Here is a 17,822-nt window from a genome sequence, read left to right on the forward strand (position 1 = left end):
AGACATACACAGCAGGCCAATACTTCTCCAAATCGGGTGTGTGCACGGATCCCCAAGGATCTGGCTAAAACACAGGTCCTGATTCGGCAGGTTTCAAGTGCAACCTGGAAGTCTGCATTTCCAAAGAGCTCCCAGGCCTGGGGACCACACTTAAGTAAGAGAGTTTAGAGCAGTGATGGCGAACCTTTTGAGCTCGGCATTTCAGCATTTTGAAAAACCCTAACTTAACTCTGGTGCCGTGTCACATATAGAAATTTTTTTTAATATTTTATTGGTTTTTTACAGAGAGGAAGGGAGAGGAATAGAGAGTTAGAAACATCGATGAGAGAGAAACATCGATCAGCTGCCTCCTGCACACTCCCCACTGGGGATGTGCCTGCAACCAAGGTACATGCCCTTGACCGGAATCGAACCTGGGACCCTTCAGTCCACAGGCCGACACTCTATCCACTGAGCCAAACCGGCTAGGGCTAGAAATTTTTTGATATTTGCAACCATAGTAAAACAAAGACATATTTTCGATATTTATTTTATATATTTAAATGCCATTTAACAAAGAAAAATCAACCCAAAAAATGAGTTCGCCTGTCACTTCTGACGCGCGTGTCATAGGTTCGCCATCACTGGTTTAGAGCAGCGGTTGGCGACCTTTAGGACCTCGCGGACCACCAGTGTCCGCGGCCCACTGGCTGGCGACCGCGGGTCTAGAGGACAGAGTGACGTGACTCTGAGGCAGGCCACTGTGCGCCAAGTCACCAGGAATGTTACAGGCACAAATGCCGGCTGACTGGGTTGTGCGGACAACTTACACAACACAGGGCGCTGCCATCGGTGTGGGGTGTTCCAAACTGAGGGCCTCCGGGCCACTGTCTGCTACGATTGGCAGCTCAGAGTGAAGCTCCTCAGAGTCTAGCCTTCCCTAATGTGTCCAGTAGTTGCATTCAGGGAAAATGCGACGTATAAAACATGCAGAAATAGGTTATGCTCTATAGAAACACAGTCAGGCTAAAACTAAAGGCACCGGTCATTGCAAGCAGAGTTTCACCTGTGTGAGGGACATAGGAACGTCGTGAAGGAGGCGGCCTAATTCTTCCCCAGGTGGGACTGCCCTGCACATCGTAAGATTTTTTTTTTTAATATATTTCTTTATTGATTTCAGAGAGGAAGGGAGAGGGAGAGGGGGAGCGAGATAGAAACGTGAATGATGAGAGAATCATTGATCGGCTGCCTCCCTCAGGCCCCCTACTGAGGATCGAGCCCGCAACCCTGGCATGTGCCCTTGACCGGAATCGAACCTGGGAACCTTCAGTCCGCAGGCCAATGCTCTATCCACTGAGCCAAACCGGCTAGGGCTACATAGTAAGATATTAGTGTACCTGCTTCCCACTTCCTAAACGTCCACAGCGCCCCGCGCCCCCCATCAGTATATCATTAGGTCTCCACCTATCTCCACCACAGCCCCCTGAAACCATTGTTCCAAGTCATTCCTGCTAAATGTAGGGCTTTCTCTTATGCGGTCACTCATTCTTTGTTCAGTGTTTACTAAGTGCCGACTGTAGACTAAGCTGGGGCCGTGGGTTCAGTCAGGTAACTGCAGGGAACGGGCATGCAGGAGAAGGAAGGAAAGTGTCCCAAACCAGAGGACCAGAAGGAGGCCAGTTTGCCGTTTGGAGGGTGAGGAGAGACAATGAATTTGAAGGGACATGGCAGGTGGGTCAGCAGGGCCTTGAGTCCTCTCGGGACAATGTAATTTTAGGCGGAATAAAGTATTTAGCACAGGACTGCATAATTAAGGACCAATGCACCGCTGTTTCTGTTATTATTATTGCTACCAATATTGCTGTAAATATCCTCAGTATTATACCTGCTCCCGTTCTCAAAGGAGGCGGAATGGCAGGGACAGAATGGCCGCACAGCCTGATGGCAGAAACGGCCAGGACTCAGGAGCCGGAGGTCACTCCCTGGCTGAGTGACGTGCAGTATGTCACCCCCCCTCTCTGGGTCTCTATTTCCCCATCTGCAAAGGGGGATAAGTACAGTACGTACCTCCTAGACATAAGGTTCAAATGAGTTAGTTAGTTCATGTAAAATGCTTTAAATACTGCCTGGCTTATAATAAGTGTCCAGTAAATGTTAACTATTATTCGTATGAATATTTTAAGCTCTCAATAGATGTTAACTTTGTTGTTGTTAATCCTTACCCAAGGATATTGTTTCCATTGATTTTTAGAAAGAGTAGAAGAGAGAGAAGGAGGGGGAAAAAGGAGGGAGGAGAAAAAGGGGGGAGAGAGAGAGAGAGAAAGAAGCATCAACGCATGAGAGACACACATCAATTGGTTGCCTGCTACACTCACCCTGATGGGGCCGGAGACTGAACCTGCAACCCAGGCTCACAACCTTGACTGGGAATCAAACCTGAGACCCTTTGGTGCTCCGGCCGGCACTCCAACCACTGAGCCACACCGGCCAGGGCTAGATGTTAGCTATTTTTATTAGTAGTAGCAAATACTCAATAAGTTTTAGCTATTACTATTATTATTAAGACTTACATTAAAAAACAACTTTAGCCCTAGCTGGTTTGGCTCAGTCGGCCTGTGGACTGAAGGGTCTTAGGTTCGATTCCGGTCAAGGACACATAACCTCAGTTTCAGGCTCAATCCCCGGTCCCAGTCCAGGCTTGTGTGGGAGGCAACCAATCCATGTGTCTCTCTTATACAGATGTTTCTCTCTCTCCGTCTCTCCCCCTCCTTTCCACTCTCTCTAAAAAAAAATGATTGGAAAAATATCCTCGGGTAATGATCAACAAACAAAAACACTTTAGATCCGTAGTCTTTAGATTGTTCACTCAGACTCTGTACAGATGGGGAAGCTGAGGCCGGGAGAGAGAAGGAGGCTTCCCTAAGGGCAACCAGCCAGCAGGGGAAGTATGACAGCCCGGGCTTCTTGAATTCCACCGCTGGCCCCATCCCCTCCTCACTCCCACACACAAATGCTCAGCTGGCCGGCTCATCTCCTAAACCAGGAGGGCTGCTCGCTGCCTTATCAGCAGAGGTGTCCAACGCCCTGGCCACGAGAGGCGTTCCTCATTCGGCCTTAAAACGGTTCTAATGCTCGTTGGAAATAAAACGGTATGAAGATCCAGGCACTTTGAGCGAGGTTGAGCCATTCATCTGCTTTAAGAAAAATAAGAGTGATGAAGTTAAAACTTTATTCAAGAATAGAATACAGTAAGATGTTTGGGTTCTATATTCCAGCGAAGCCGGTGGCCCTACCTAAGAGGTCTGCCTCCTGCATTTTTACGCTTGTTTCTTGGGCCTTTTCCCAGACACTGTGTTTTTCATTCTCCGGAATACTGATTATATATATGATTGTTTTCTTTCTGTTCCCTCTGCTCCCCCCCCCCCATTTCTACTTCACTTCCTCTCCAGTTTCCCCAGCTTTAAATGCCCCCCCCTCCCCTGAAGCTCTCACTGGCTCACCCCAGTGAAAAGTGTGTGGAAGCACATCCTACTTCACATCATTCAATAGTTTCCGGCCGCAGGTCCCCCACACCGGGCAGCCGAGCCCAGTGGCACCAGGTGACCAAAGTGAGGATGGAGCTTACCCTGACTCCAGTAAAAACCTGGATCACAGAGTGTCCCCCTGACCCCCCCACCCCAGTAGTGGGGAGATTCTGCTAGATCTGACTGAGCACAGGGGACTCTGCCAAGACCTGCGCCCTCACCCCACCCCACCCCACCCCAAATTAACATCTCAGCTCTTTGCCTCTTAGTTCCACCTGCTCTCATCACTGTGATATCCCACTGCCCAAAAGGAGCAAGAAGTGAGATACTGGACTTGTGAGCCTCACAGCTTGTCCTGCATGTGGAGGTACCCTGATTCTTACAGCATTCCCTTCAGCAGCCCCATTCCATGCAACCCGAGTTACCTAGTGCCCCCATTTTCTTCACTGAGTAGCACTGTACCTTAAAATCTCTAGGAGTAGAATCCAGCTCAGCCCTTTCCCAGCTGGATGACACTGGGCAAATACCTTTGCCTCTCTAGGCCTCAGTTTCTTCATCTCTAAAATGGGCCTGATCCTGATACCTCCTCCAGTGGTGGTTGTTGTGAGGATTAAATAAGTTAATGCACGCAGGTCCTTAGGAGAGTGGGGCACAAGGAAGCAGGGCCATCCTCTGGGTCTGGGGCCTGAGCATGCCCTGGGCACAGCATCCACAGCCCTCGATAGAGGGAGGCTGAACTCATTTGCTGGCAAAGGGACATGGTGTAGGACAGGCATTATGCAACCAGCTGCCTATTCAGGGCAGATGATGGCAAATCCCCAGGAGGGGACGGGGAAGGGGCCTGACTTCCGAGTTTTCTGCCCCTTTTAGGTTCTCCTTGGAGACATTCAGAAATGAAGGCCCTTGGAGACTGATAGTAGGCCGCTGCCAGCTGAGCTTGTTAAAACTCCACGACACACAGAGCCAACAGAGGCAGCAAAAACAAGACAGCAAGGCCTGCCGGTCCCCTTTCCATCCGAACGGGGCTCGTGGTCCCGTGCATGAGGCTGTCCCTCTACCTGCTGTGTTATTTAGACAGCTTCACTGGGTAGTGGCCAAAGCTTCTCTTTGAAAGGATACTTTAGCTCAGCCTGCTTTTTCATAGGGATATCTATTTTAGTATATCTATCTATCTATCTATATATATTTATATATATAGATAGATAGATAGATATAATCTATATATATATAAAAGGCTAATACGCTAAGTGTCCATCCAAGTAGTGATGTCACATAGCAACGCCCGGCTTCCTCTCTCTAGCCACTAGCCTCCTTGCAGTTTCTTCAGCCCAGGAGCACAACTTGCTTTATAGCCAGGTGGGAACATTTTACACTGCAACCAAATGTCTGTGAAGCATTTTCCCGTGCCTCATCTCATTTGATCCTCACAGAAGTCCTGGAGTAGGTAGAATCCTATTTTCTTTTCATTAGCCGGAAAACGGAGATTTAGAAACCTTAGGAACTTGACCCAACTGAAAAGAAGTAAGAAATGGTGGGCCTTGAAAATGACTTCAGGTTTTCTCACTGCACAGAATATAGTCAAACTCTGCTGCAGTTAAATATTTCACCCTTTGTTCTCCCTGTGTGACCTACAATAATAATCTGTTCATGTTGATATTTACTGCTGTGTTGCTGACAGTTACCTGAAAGAGAAGTTGGGGTGCTTCACTGGGCTGGGAAAAGTTTAGCTACATCAGAAAGCAGGTCTAATTAAGCAAGTTTGTTCTATATCTATAGAAAGCTAAGTTGGCTCACGTATGCGCAATACATATAAAGCTCTCGCTGGTGCCAATCACATGCATGTGTTTCGATCTGTCATTGTCGATCATGATTTTGGTTGACACTTCTATTACAGAGAAAGGGCGAATAGCGGTATTAAAATGTTTCTCCTAATTAATTTCCTTCCAATGTGCACGAATTCATGCACTGGGCCACTATATATATAAATGAGGGAATATTCCCAGCCAGGTTTTCATGGACAACTTCTACAAAAGCACCAGCAGTGGGTTGGAATTAGGAACCCATTTGTGGGCTGTGCAAGTCATTGGAGAAATATTGGTTCTGAATTTCTTTCACTTAACCCGAACATTACAGCTGACACCCACCATCCGGGCACAGGGTTCGTGTCCCGGGGATGCCGGCAGTCCTGGGTCCCTCGTCCCTTGGCTGTAGATACCTCCCTCCGATCCCTGCCCCATCTTCACAGGGCCTTCTCCCCTTCTCTTCTAAGGACACTTGTCATTGGATTTAGGGCCCACCCTAATCCAGGACAATCTCATCTCGTGATCCTAATTTAATTACATCTGCAAAGACCTTTTTTCCAATTAAGGTCACAGTCTCAGGTTCCAGGTGGACATAAAGTTGTTGTTTTTTTTCATTATATTTTATCGTTGACAGTATTACAGATGTCTCCCGTTTTCTCCCTTTTTGTTCCCCTCCACCCAAACCCAGGCCTTCACCATCCTATGGTCTGTGTCCACGGGTTATGCATCTATGCATATATGTTCTTTGCTCACTCTCTTCCCCATTCAACCCACTGTAGTCCAGCCTCTAACTCCACCCCAAAATTCACACCAATCCCATGTGCAAAATACATTCTCCCCATCCCAGTATCCCCAAAAGTCTTCATCTATTACAGCATCAGCTCCAAAATCCCAGATCTCATCACCTAAGCCGGGAATGAGTGAGGCTCTCACTATGACCCATTTGGAGCAAAATTCCCCTCCACCTGTGAACCTGGAAACTAGAAACAAGTTGTCTGCTTCCAAAATATAATGTTGAGACAGGCACAGGGTAGACATTCTTGGTCCAAAGGGGAAAAATTGGCAGGAGTAAAGGGTCACTGGTCCCAAGCAAGTTCTAAAGCCTCAGGGGCAAATTCCACTGGATGTCAAGGCCCTACAGGGAGGAATCCTGTAGCCCTCAGCTCACTCACATTTGTTCCTCACAGTAACTCAGTGAGTTTCCCAAGCCCCTATTATGGGTGAGAAACAGGCTACCTCACCCGTGGTTACAGCGCAAATCAGCACCAGGATCTTGACTTTCATCTCCAAGTTATAGGGAAGGTCCTTCTACCACTATTCCCAGTTCAAAGATGAGGGGCCTGAGGCCGAGCGGTGCTAATCAAACTAGAGGGTCACATAGCTGGTAAGTGGCATCACTGAGACTTAAACCAGGTCAGTCTGTCTTCTAAGGTGTCGATTCGTGACCTACTCACGCGCCGGAGAAGTGAGAAATTCTCCTGGGCCTGCCTTCTTCCTGTGTGCCCTCAGAAAGACAAATCTAAAAATAAAACACCCTGTCTCTCCTCTGCCCACGAAACACCACCAAGGCCTTTTGCAGGTAAAAATACAAAAACAAAGTGAGGAAGATCGTGCCGGTGCCTTAGCCAGTGGGAGGCCGCCCAGGGAAGCCAGCTTCTTTTATTGTTAAGTGTTGGGTAGATTCGGGGTTCTGGCTTGGGCCTGGCTGTCGGGGGGACTTCGGTTCCTGCATCTGATGTTAAATGAACAGGGCAACCTGAATGCTGTCTTTTGTCCCCTCTGGTCTCTTGATTGAGTGTATGTGATGGCGACAGCCCGACAGAACCATTTTCTAGTATGACAGCTTCCCCAGGCCTCTGTTTTCCCGTCTGTATAATGGGAGCAGTCATGATCCCACCCTGACCAGATTGTTCAAGAAGTGAACGAGTTGAGATAGAACAGAGGTTGGCCCACACTCTAGGCCAGTGGCGAACCTATGACACTCATTTTTTTGGTTGATTTTTCTTTGTTAAATGGCATTTAAATATATGAAATAAATATCAAAAATATAAGTCTTTGTTTTACTATGGTTGCAAATATCAAAAAATTTCTATATGTGACACGGCACCAGAGTTAAGTTAGGGTTTTTCAAAATGCTGACACGCCGAGCTCAAGAGGTTTGCCATCACTGCTCTAGGCCATGACAGTGAGCGCGAGGACTCCCATACCCACCCGCTGTGGGCTAGGCCTCGGGGAGACCTCAGACTGCTTTGTAAGAGGTACAGGGCCAGGTGGGGGTCAGGAGTATGGACGTGGGAGCCTGTTGTCTGGGCTCCCAGCTGCTCTGCCACCAACTGGCTGTTGTGTGGCCTTGGGCAAGCCCTTCTGTCGCTGGGCCTTGGTTTCCTCATCTGCAAGATAGAAATAACAGCACTGCCCACTCCCCATGGCTATTACAAGGATCAGATGGGCTGATGATGTGTAAAATCTGGCACACAGCAAGGACTCAGTCAGTGTGAGCTGTTATGAGGACATGTGGAAGGCACAGGTTGCAGAATCAAGGGTTGCCTTTAAGAAGAGCCAGAGAAGTCAGTGTGGCTCAGTTGGTTGGAGCATCGAACCATAGACCAGAGGGTAGCAGGTTTGATTCCCGGTCAGGGCACATGCCTGGGTTGCAGGTTCGATCCCCATTCGGGACGTGTGTGAGAGCAACTGATCCATGTTTCTCTCTCATGTCAATGTTTCTCTCTCTCTCCCTTCCTCTCTCTGGAATCAATAAAAAATCTATATATATAAAAGCCTAAGCAACCATTAGTACGAACGACTGGTCAGCTAGTTGCTATGAGAAGGGGTGGGGGGAACCATGCAGTGACGGGGCGCCAACGCGGCATTCGGCATTCATTCCTTCTGCGCCCGACCTGGTGACTGTCGCCTCCTCTCCCAACCCCGCTGGGGCCTTTGGGCCCCGGGCTGGGACGGGGAAACGGGGGTAGGTGGTGGCCAATGCGGCCCCTTTCCCTGGGGGCCAAGGGCCAGCTCCCTCCTCGGGGACCAGCAGCCAACCTCCCGCACCCTGTCCCTCCCCCCGCCGGCCAACCTCCCGCAGCTCGTCCCTCGCGCCCTCCCATTCCTCCCCCCGGCTGGCAGGCCCCGATCAGCCTGGCCCCAATCAGCCCTGTTGCTGGGCAGGCCTAGGGACTCCACCCATGCACGAATTCATGCACTGGACCTCTCCTCTAGTTTAAAATAAAATCAAAAGAGCCAGAGAGAGAAGTGTTGGACTGCAGAGCCCTCTGGAGAGAGGAGTCGCTGAGATTATAAGCGACAGAGGTCCTTTGTTTCCGGGGAAACTGACTTTGCCAGGGCCAGGGCCCAGGGATTGGGGGACGATGAGGCCCCTTATCTGAGGATCGAGGGTTCCGAGGAGGTGTGTGAAGGCAAGCAGATCACACTCAGGAGCCAAGCCTCAGGAGGTGGCCGGGAACCAGGTCCACCTGGATCCATGGGCAGGCGAGCAGAGCAGGGGCCAGCGACGATAGACACGCAGTGAGAGGGTCTGGGCCCGGGAGGCACCAGATGGGCCCCTGACCTAAGCCGCCGTCACGGGGCCTTTGCCAAGGTGGGGGTGAGTGTGCCACTGGGAGGACATGGGGACTGAAGGGAGGTTTGGACCTGGTGGACTTCTGGGCCTCAGTGTCCTCATTTGAGAAATGGGGACATTCATTTATCATTTGACAGGAAGTCACCAAACATTTGCCTGGCGCTCATCTCGTTCCCCTACCCCCCATCTCCCGCTACACCAGCCTCCTGACACTCACTCACCCAGCGCGTCCCCACCACAGGGCCTCTGCACTGGCTGTCCCCTCTGCCTGGGTGCTTTGCCCACCACCCTTGTATCCATGTGAGAAGTCTTCCCATTCATTTCCCAGCTCTGTTGCCTTGGGCAAGAAACTTAACCTCTCTGATCTTCCATTCTCTCGTCTGTAAAATAGTGCTAGTAATTGTCCCTCTGAGGGCTGAGCATGAGAGGTTATTACAAGTCTGTTACTGAAGTGTCTGCTGTTATTATTTCTGTTGTTATTTTGTAATATGTTTGCGTGCGTAGACTGCCTGCTCCTCCCTAGTGGAATATTGGGAGGGGACATACATACTACAGGCATTTAAGGCCATGAGTCAACCCCACCCCGAAAGAGATGGTGTCCCCAGTCCTGCCTGGGAGCTAATGGGGCACAAAGGCAGGTCTGGAAGTTTCAAGTTGGGTGGTACAAGCTCCGGCAGAAAGTCCTTTTTCCCTCTGACTTCGCATCCCCAGGGAACAGCCGTTCTGGCGGGGGAAGCAGCGCGTTGGAAGGTGGGCAGTTAGTAACACTTACACGGGGACCAAGAACTCCGTGCCTCTCGCTGTCCGAGTTGTACCCTTGAGTGATGGCATCTCAGGCAGCATCCAGAAATGTCCTCTCTGTTATTCTAACTCAGTTCTGGGTTCTTTCTCGTTGGCCTGCCTCCCACAGAGACACCCAGGGCTCCGGGGTCCCCGTGTCGGGCCCCAACCTGTCGACCACCCGGCCGATCCAGCAGGACCTGGGCCGCCAAGACCCGCCGCCGGCCGAGGACATCGACAACATGAAGAACAACAAGCTGGCCACCGCAGAGGCGGCCGGTCCCCACGACAGCCTCGGCCACGCCGGCCTGCCCCAGAGCCCAGCCAAGATGGGGAACAGCACCAACCCCGGCCCCACAATGGCCCCGTCTGCCATGGCCACCAATCCTCAGAACGCCGCCGGTCGCCAGATGCCCAACAACCCGGGGAACCCGTCCAACCCCGGCCCCCCCAAAACCCCCGAGAACAGCCTTATCGTCACCAACCCCAGCAGCACCCAGACCAACTCAGCTAAGACTGCCAGGAAACCCGACCACACCGCGGTGGACATCCCCCCGGCCTGCCCGCCCCTCAACCACACCGTCGTCCAAGGTGAGACTCCACCCTCCACTGTCACTGGTGGGGACCAGTGTCCCTGGGCTCAGTCCCTAGAGGCTCAGCTGTGTGACCCTAGACAAGGATCCCACTTCTCTGGCCTCAGTTTCTTCCTCTGGAAAATGGGTATCTATGTAGTTTCTGCCCCGCAGGGCTGCTGGGAGCATTAAATGAGATAATATGCGCAGAGTGGCTGGCCTGCACATGCTCAGTAGGGTTCATGATATTTCCTGCATCCCGAATCCCCACAAGAGAGCCAGGAAGCCACCGTATTTGAGGAGCAATGGATTCTTCTGCTGGAAATTTGGGAAAGTCATGCGATTCTCTAAGCCAGCGCTTTCCAAAAGGAATGTGACACAGACCACATATGTAATTGTATTTTTTTTATATATTTTTATTGATTTCCACAAGGAAGAAAGATGAAGAGAGAGAGATACAAACATCAATGATGAAAAAGAATCATTGATCGACTGCCTCCTGCACGCCCCCTACTGTGGATCGAGCCAGTAACCCCTGCATGTGCCCTTGACCGGGAATCGAACCGCAATCTCCTGGTTCCTGGATAAATGCTCCAACCATTGAGCCACACCAGCCAGGCCACATATAATTTTAAACTTTCTGGTAGCCACATTAAAAGACAGAAAGGAGGAAGGGAGGGAAAGAAGAGGGACAGAGAGAGGGAGGGAAGGAAAGAAGGAAGGAAATGAATGAAAAATATAGAGGAAATACAAGTAGGTAAAATAAACTAATAAGTTATATTTAACCCAAAATGTTAATTATGTCCAAAATGTTACCATTTCAACATAAAATCAATATTTTAAAAATTATTAACGAGCTACTTGACATTCTCTTTCTCACATTCAGACTTCGACATCTTTGTGTCTTGTGCTCACAGCACTTCACCGTTGGGACCAGCACGTTTCCATGTTGGACAGTGCAGGTCTAGGCTGTGGAGGGACTGGTAGTTCTTACCCCTCGCTCCATCCCCCATTTAAGATTAGGACTTGAGAAGCACTAGGAATTTGGAGATGACCCAGTGAGCTTATTATTTTCCAAGATGATAATAGTAGCCCAATTCTTCTAGTGTCAGTTCTGTGCAAGAGAGTCCATGAGTTTGTCCTTTAAATGCTCAGCACAGTCCTACACGGTGGGTCTTGTCATTGTGTCCATTTTACAGATGGAAAAACTGAGGCTCAGAGGTGTGTGAATGGGGAGAAACCCTCATTTTGATGGTGGGTGAGCTCAGTATCCTCACCTGTAAAGTGGGGATATTTGGACCTACCCTGCCTGCCTTCAAGTGACAGTATGAAGGTCATCATGAGATGGGGACAGGTCTGTGTTAATATCCTGTGAGGGTCCCAGCAGACTCAATGCTGTAGAGTAGTTGAGTGCGGACGCTCTGGGGCCAGGCTGCCCAGGTTCAAATCCCAGCTCTGCCAAGTCCCAGCTGTGTGACCTTAGGCAAGTCAGTTCACCTCTCTGTGCTTCAAGTTTTCTCATCTGTGAAATGGGGATCATAAAGTACCAACCTCATAAGGTTAGTGTGAGAATCAAATGACATAATATGGTGCCTGGCACATAGTATCAGTGTCAGCAGCTTACTGCCTACTCTGGGGAGTGAACGGGAGCCCAGAGGCTTGTGGGAAATTGTGGCAGGAGCCCTGTGTTGGATCTTGTCCCAACAGTGAACAAAAACGCCAACCCAGACCCACTGCCAAAAAAGGAGGAAGAGAAGAAGGAGGAGGAGGAAGACCCCGGGGAAGACGGCCCCAAGCCCATGCCCCCCTACAGCTCCATGTTTATCCTATCCACGACCAACCCGTGAGTATGACCTGCAGCTGGGACCGTGCACGTCGGGCCCGAGAGCAGACCGGTCGGGGTGATGGGGGAGATGGACCTCCCAGACCGAACGGACCATTGAGCACATTTTTCAATGACACCCTTTTCCTGAGTCACATAAGACAGAAGTTTGTCATAAAGCACTGATTTCGCTGAGAAAGACCCACTCCTGCCATCGGCGGGAAATCATGGTCATGAGCATCCGCGTCTGCTCTGTCTATAAAGAGGGCGCCTCTCAGACACGGCCCTGTGCCGCGCACCCCTGACCCCGGCTCCTCACGGGTTGCCATGGTGGGCGGGTGTTCTCTCCCCGAGCCCCCTGGCCCTCGTCTCGGGCATCCTCAGGGAGAATGGGTTACCCAGGAGAGAAGTCCATCGCACGCCTGTCATGGGGTTCAGCGTCACGTTAGGATTACGTGTTTCCAAAGGGTATTTCTTGAAACTCTGGTCCCTCGACATGCTCTGGACAAAGCGAACTCGTGTCCCATCAGCTGGGGTGGGACTGGGGGGAGACTGCTTTCTGTAACCTGCCTCTTGGGGACTCACCCTGTCCGTTTACTTTCTCATTTAGTTGGCATCACCTATTTTACTGGAGAAATACTTACGTGACCCTTACTTTGTGCCTGGCATGGTTCTGAGTGCTTTACAATTTTATTTTATTTTTAATTCTCCTAATAACCCTGTGGGATTGGTCCTACACTTAGTCCTATTTGACAGATGAAGAAACTGAGGCCCAAAGTCAGACAGGAAGCAACTGGGGGAGCCCAGACAAGACTGACCCCGCCACCCTGTTCTTAACCACTCATTCCCGCTGCCGTGCATGCAGCCCATGTTTATTATTTTTAGCTCCACTTAAAAAGTTTAGTTCTTCAGTATTATTCCATTAGCATAGTAAAGGCTCTCATAAGGCTTGGGACTCATAATTTAAGTAATTTTTTGGAGCCCCTACCTCTAACTCTTTGATCCCCACCTTCTTGTGAGTTAGGCACAATTGTATGGTCACTTCACAGATGAGAGCACAGAGGGCCGGAGTAACTTGCCTATGGTCACGCGGCTCTTTTTTTTTTTTTTTTAAAGAAATCTACTTAACCCAGAGTTCCCCAGTTTTATTCAACCACAGGACATTTTCTGCATGAAAAACCTTTTTATCTCCTACAAAATCAAGGACAACACCGCAGCCTGGGAATCAGGTTGTTTGGAAGTAATAAAAACTTACACACAGGGCACATGAAGATCCTCCCTAGCTGAGGGTCCCCTGCCTTCTTGGGGCTTGAGGATCTTTGTACACCCCAGATGTAGGGGCTGGATAGTTTGTTGGTTGTGGGACTTGGGGAGTGAGAGATCTCGGGGAGCCTTCGATGACAGAGGAGATGGTAGAAGGGACGGGCTGCGAGCCCACGGTCTGAGTGGACCTCTGCACGCCCCTCGGCCCCCACAGCCTTCGCCGCCTGTGCCATTACATCCTGAACCTGCGCTACTTTGAGATGTGCATCCTCATGGTCATCGCCATGAGCAGCATTGCCCTGGCGGCTGAGGACCCCGTGCAGCCCAACGCGCCGCGGAACAACGTGAGTCCTACCCCGCACCCCCTTCCCAGCCCAGCTCCTCGGTCTCGGGCCACCTTCTCCTGCATCCAAAGGCTCGCAGCCAGGGTGGACGGCATGCTGGTCGGGAGGGGAAGCTCCGGTTCTTTGGGGCTGCTCTGGGGAGCAGGGTCCTGGGGGAGGCAGTGGCTCTGTGCACCTGGTGAAGAAGCGATGGCCCAGGGTGGCTAGGGCTGCAAATGGCTAGAGTTCCCGGGGGGAGGGGGGCAGTGAGGCTGAGAGAATGTGGAGTGTGCTTTCTCTGTGTGGAATGTGGGGGGGCGGGGTACTCAGACGGGGTGCTCCAGAATCAATCCCCTAGGCAGCCAGGTCTCACCAAGCAGACTTCCATGTTGACATGAAGTTTTGAAAGAGGATATTTTCACTCAGAAACACAGCCTAAACTTTTAGCCTGGGGTGTGTGTGTGTGTGTGTGTGTTTTGTTTTAATCCTCACCCGAGAATATTTTTCCACTGATTTTTAGGGAGAGTGAAAGAGAAAGACAGAGAGAAACATCGATGTGAGAGAAACACATCGATTGGTTGCCTCCTGCACGAGCCCTGACCAGGGCCCCGGGCTGGAGAGGAGCCTGCAACCAAGTACACACCCTTGACCAGAGTCGAACCCGGGACCCTTTAGTCTCCAGGCCAACACTCTATCCACTGAGCCAAACTGGCTAGGGCAACTTTTAGCCTTTTTGGAGAACTAAAAAGCTCTCTCTGGCCAGTCCGGGGTCTGCGAACAGCCCCTGTTAATGGAGCACTTGCTGTGTTCCAGGCATCACCGCGGCGTTGGACATACAAGCCCTCCCAGTATCCACATTGGATAGATAGCTGGGGAGACGAACGCTCAGTGAGGCTAAGTGACTGGTCCAGGGTCACAGAGCAGAATTCCACTTTGACCTCCCCTGGAGGCCAAACTGCTGTGTGTGTTTTTCAACCATCTCCATTCATTGAGCACCTACTCTGCGTCTGGCCCCCCTGGCAGCCTGCCAATTAGGAACGAGTGTGTGCCAGTGGTTGAGAGGGGAAACTGAGATAGCGGCAGGCAAGGGTGTGGCAGAGGCTGGGCTGGCAGTGCTGCCTCCCTCCCCAGCTCCTGCCCCATGGCTCCCCCTGCCCAGCACAGAGGTACATTTCCCACTGGGAGTGAGGCCTTGCCATCCTCGCTAAGTAGGTTAGGAGCCTGGCGAGGCCGGAAGGCCCCATAAATCAAGGCCTCCTGTTGGCAGCTTACCTTGCACTTTCCCTTCTTTTGCAGGCGGGGCAGGCCTCCTGGGGACCCTACTGCAGGGCCGGGGTTGGGGAGCAAAATCGGAGGAAATAATTAGAACATGGCGCAGGGCTGAGGCCACACTCGGTTATCTGCCCAGCTCCCCCGGGGCCTCAGGGGCCCAGGACACAGGAGGGGCCTCCAGAGGGCTCGGCAAAGGCCCTGCCTACTCCAGGAGACCAGAGAAGGGGAAGGGGCCTGGAGGGGCCGCAGCTCCCAGCACTGTGGGAACCCAGGCAGGGCTCCCACCAGCCCCCAAAGGGTTGCAAAGGGTCTGTTCCCCACTCCATCTCACAGTTGAAACTTCTCCCCTCAAAGCCTCCTCCCCTCATCAAGAACACGGTACCATCTGATGCCCAGGGACCCCTCCCAGAGTTCTTCCTATTAGCCCAACCGGAACAGGCCTCAGAAAAGTGCGCAGAACATGTGGGATCCATTTAGCAAGGACTTAAAAGTGCACCACACCCATGTAACCACCACCCGGGGCAGGAAGTAGAACGGAACCGCCCCTAGCCTCTGGTGCCAACTCGATCACCCCTCTTCTTCCCTCTGGAGGGGGATTCAAATCAGGGACACCATGCGGAGACTTGTTTGATTCTCATGACGTGGGCGCGTAGGGGGTGCTACTGACACCTAGAGGTGGAGGCCTGGGGCGCTGCTCATTGCCCCACAGTGCCCAGGGCAGCTCCCTAGGGCCTAGGCCAGTGATGGCGAACCTTTTGAGCTTGGCGTGTCGGCATTTTGAAAAACCCTAACTTAACTCTGGTGCCGTGTCACATATAGAAATTTTTTGATATTTGTAACCATAGTAAAACAAAGACTTATATTTCTGATATTTATTTTATATATTTAAATGCCATTTAACAAAGAAAAACCAACCAAAAAAATGAGTTCGAGTGTCACCCCTGACACGCGTGTCATAGGTTCGCCATCACTGGCCTAGGCGAATGCTCCCAGCCCAGATGTCGGCAGTGTCGACCCTGGAAAGCCCTGCCCTGGAGGTCACCATGGCCCCGCCTCTGGAAGGCGTGTTTCTTAGCTTCTCTGATTTTCCCACCCGCACATGTGTCCTTAGGTGCTAGAATTCATTTTTGCCCGTTTCTAACGCTAAACAGGCGGAGTCGTGCTATGCCTTGCTCTGTCACCCAGCACGGCGTCTGCTGTGAGATGGTAGCGGCAGCCATGCTTTTTCATTGCTGTTTAATGTTCCACCGTGTGGCGTGGCTCACTTGTTCATCTTCCTGTGGAAGAGCGTTTGGAGTGTCTCCACTTCAGAAGCCCCACACTCCCCACACCTGGGCATGACCTTCCCCGGGGTGTAAAGCCAGTGTTTGGATCATAGGATTTGCACTGGTTGGGCTCACCAGATGTGACCAGATGTTTACCGGATGACAATGTGATGGTTGTACTGGCAGCGTATGGGGGTCCTCCGGCTCCCTGGTCTTGTCAACACTTGATGCTGGTGGCTCTCGCATTTGGCCGACCTGTTGGGTGTGGAATGGAATCCCACAGGGACTTCGCTTTACGTTACTCCTGTGATAAATGAAACTGAGAACCTTTTTGGGTGAGACCGAGCCATAGAAAGTTGTCATCTATGTAGGTCAAAAGGATCTAAATCTTAGATATGGTTGAATCTGACTTACTGGACTGTTGATTTCTTCTTATCCAACGTCCTCAGCTCTCCAGAATTGATTCACCTGACCATCTGGCCTGCTCTTCCCGCAGTCCTTTCCTGCTTTCCTCCCTTCCTTCCATTCATTGCTTCACTTAGTTGCCATTTAATGAGCAACTATTATGTGCCGGGCACAGAGTAAACATCAAGGCTTGACAGTACGAGATGGTCTCTGCCTTCCCAGAGCTCACAGAGCGCCAGGCCTGTGGCCATGCCGTGCCCTCTGCTTGGCGAGACTGGAATGCTCTCCCTCCACCATCCCCTCTGCCTGCCCAGATCCTTCCAGCCCCGTCTGCCTGCTGCCCACTCCAGGAAGTCAGTGTCTGGCCACGCTGGTCCCTGATGGCCCCTCAAAAGCCACACATAATGAGAATGGGAACTGTGACCACACAGATCCCAGAGGCCCAGAGCTCCCGCGGGACCCAGTGCAGCTGCAGCCATTCACGCCTTCATTCAGCAAACACTTCTTGAGGACCTGCTGTATGCCTGGCCCTGTATTGGGAGTTGGAAATGCCACAGGGACAAACATTCCTGTCCTCAAGGGGCTAACTTTGTCGTGGGGAACATGGACAGTGAGATTATCAATAACTGAAACAAGGGGTTTGTCAAGTGGAGATAAGTGTGTGCGGGGAGCGTGGGGGCGTGGGGGGGGAACTAGGTAAGGACCATCACAAGTACAGGAAGGGGCATTTTAAACAGACGGTCAGAAAGGGCACCGAGAAAGTGATACATGAACCAAGCCACAACGGAGAAGAGAGAGGGATCAGGTGGGACATGGGGAAGAGCGTTTCAGACAGAGGGAACAGCCTGTGCGAAGGCCCTGAGGTGAGGACATCCAAGGTGGCAGGGTTCACGCAAATGAGGGGGAGAGTGAGAGAAGGTGAGGGCAGGGGGTGACTAGGCAGATCGTGCGGGGCTTTGGGGACTATGGGGCGGACTTCAGTTTCTACCCGGAGTGAGGTGGGAGCCACAGGATTCTGAGCAGAGAAGGTCCTGACCTGACTCCGGTGCTCGCAGTCGCCCTCTGGTGGCGGCCGTCTGTAATTATCAGCCCTTCAACAAGAATCAGACAAGTTCCCCCTGCACTTAACTGTGCCTACACCATCGCAATCCTCACAACAGCGTCACATCAGAGACGTGCTGACATGTGGCCTGAAGGGGACCCAGGCTACAGGACATTGTTCGTCCAGGCCGACC

The 17,822-nt window shown here is 51.4% G+C and overlaps 1 protein-coding gene across 1 annotated transcript in view; it reads left to right on the forward strand.

Moving 5' to 3' along the window:
• Positions 1-17,822, forward strand: part of CACNA1A (calcium voltage-gated channel subunit alpha1 A) — a 291,124-nt gene that overhangs the window by 213,902 nt on the left and 59,400 nt on the right. Inside the window, 3 exon segments of the mRNA XM_070416203.1 lie at positions 9,796-10,256; positions 11,945-12,080; positions 13,537-13,666. Of these exon segments, the coding sequence (XP_070272304.1) occupies positions 9,796-10,256; positions 11,945-12,080; positions 13,537-13,666 (727 nt within the window).

Source organism: Myotis yumanensis, unplaced genomic scaffold, assembly GCF_028538775.1.
Source record: "Myotis yumanensis isolate MYYU_CA2020_CCGP unplaced genomic scaffold, mMyoYum1.0.hap1 SCAF_5, whole genome shotgun sequence".
In the NCBI taxonomy this organism is placed as follows: domain Eukaryota; kingdom Metazoa; phylum Chordata; class Mammalia; order Chiroptera; family Vespertilionidae; genus Myotis; species Myotis yumanensis.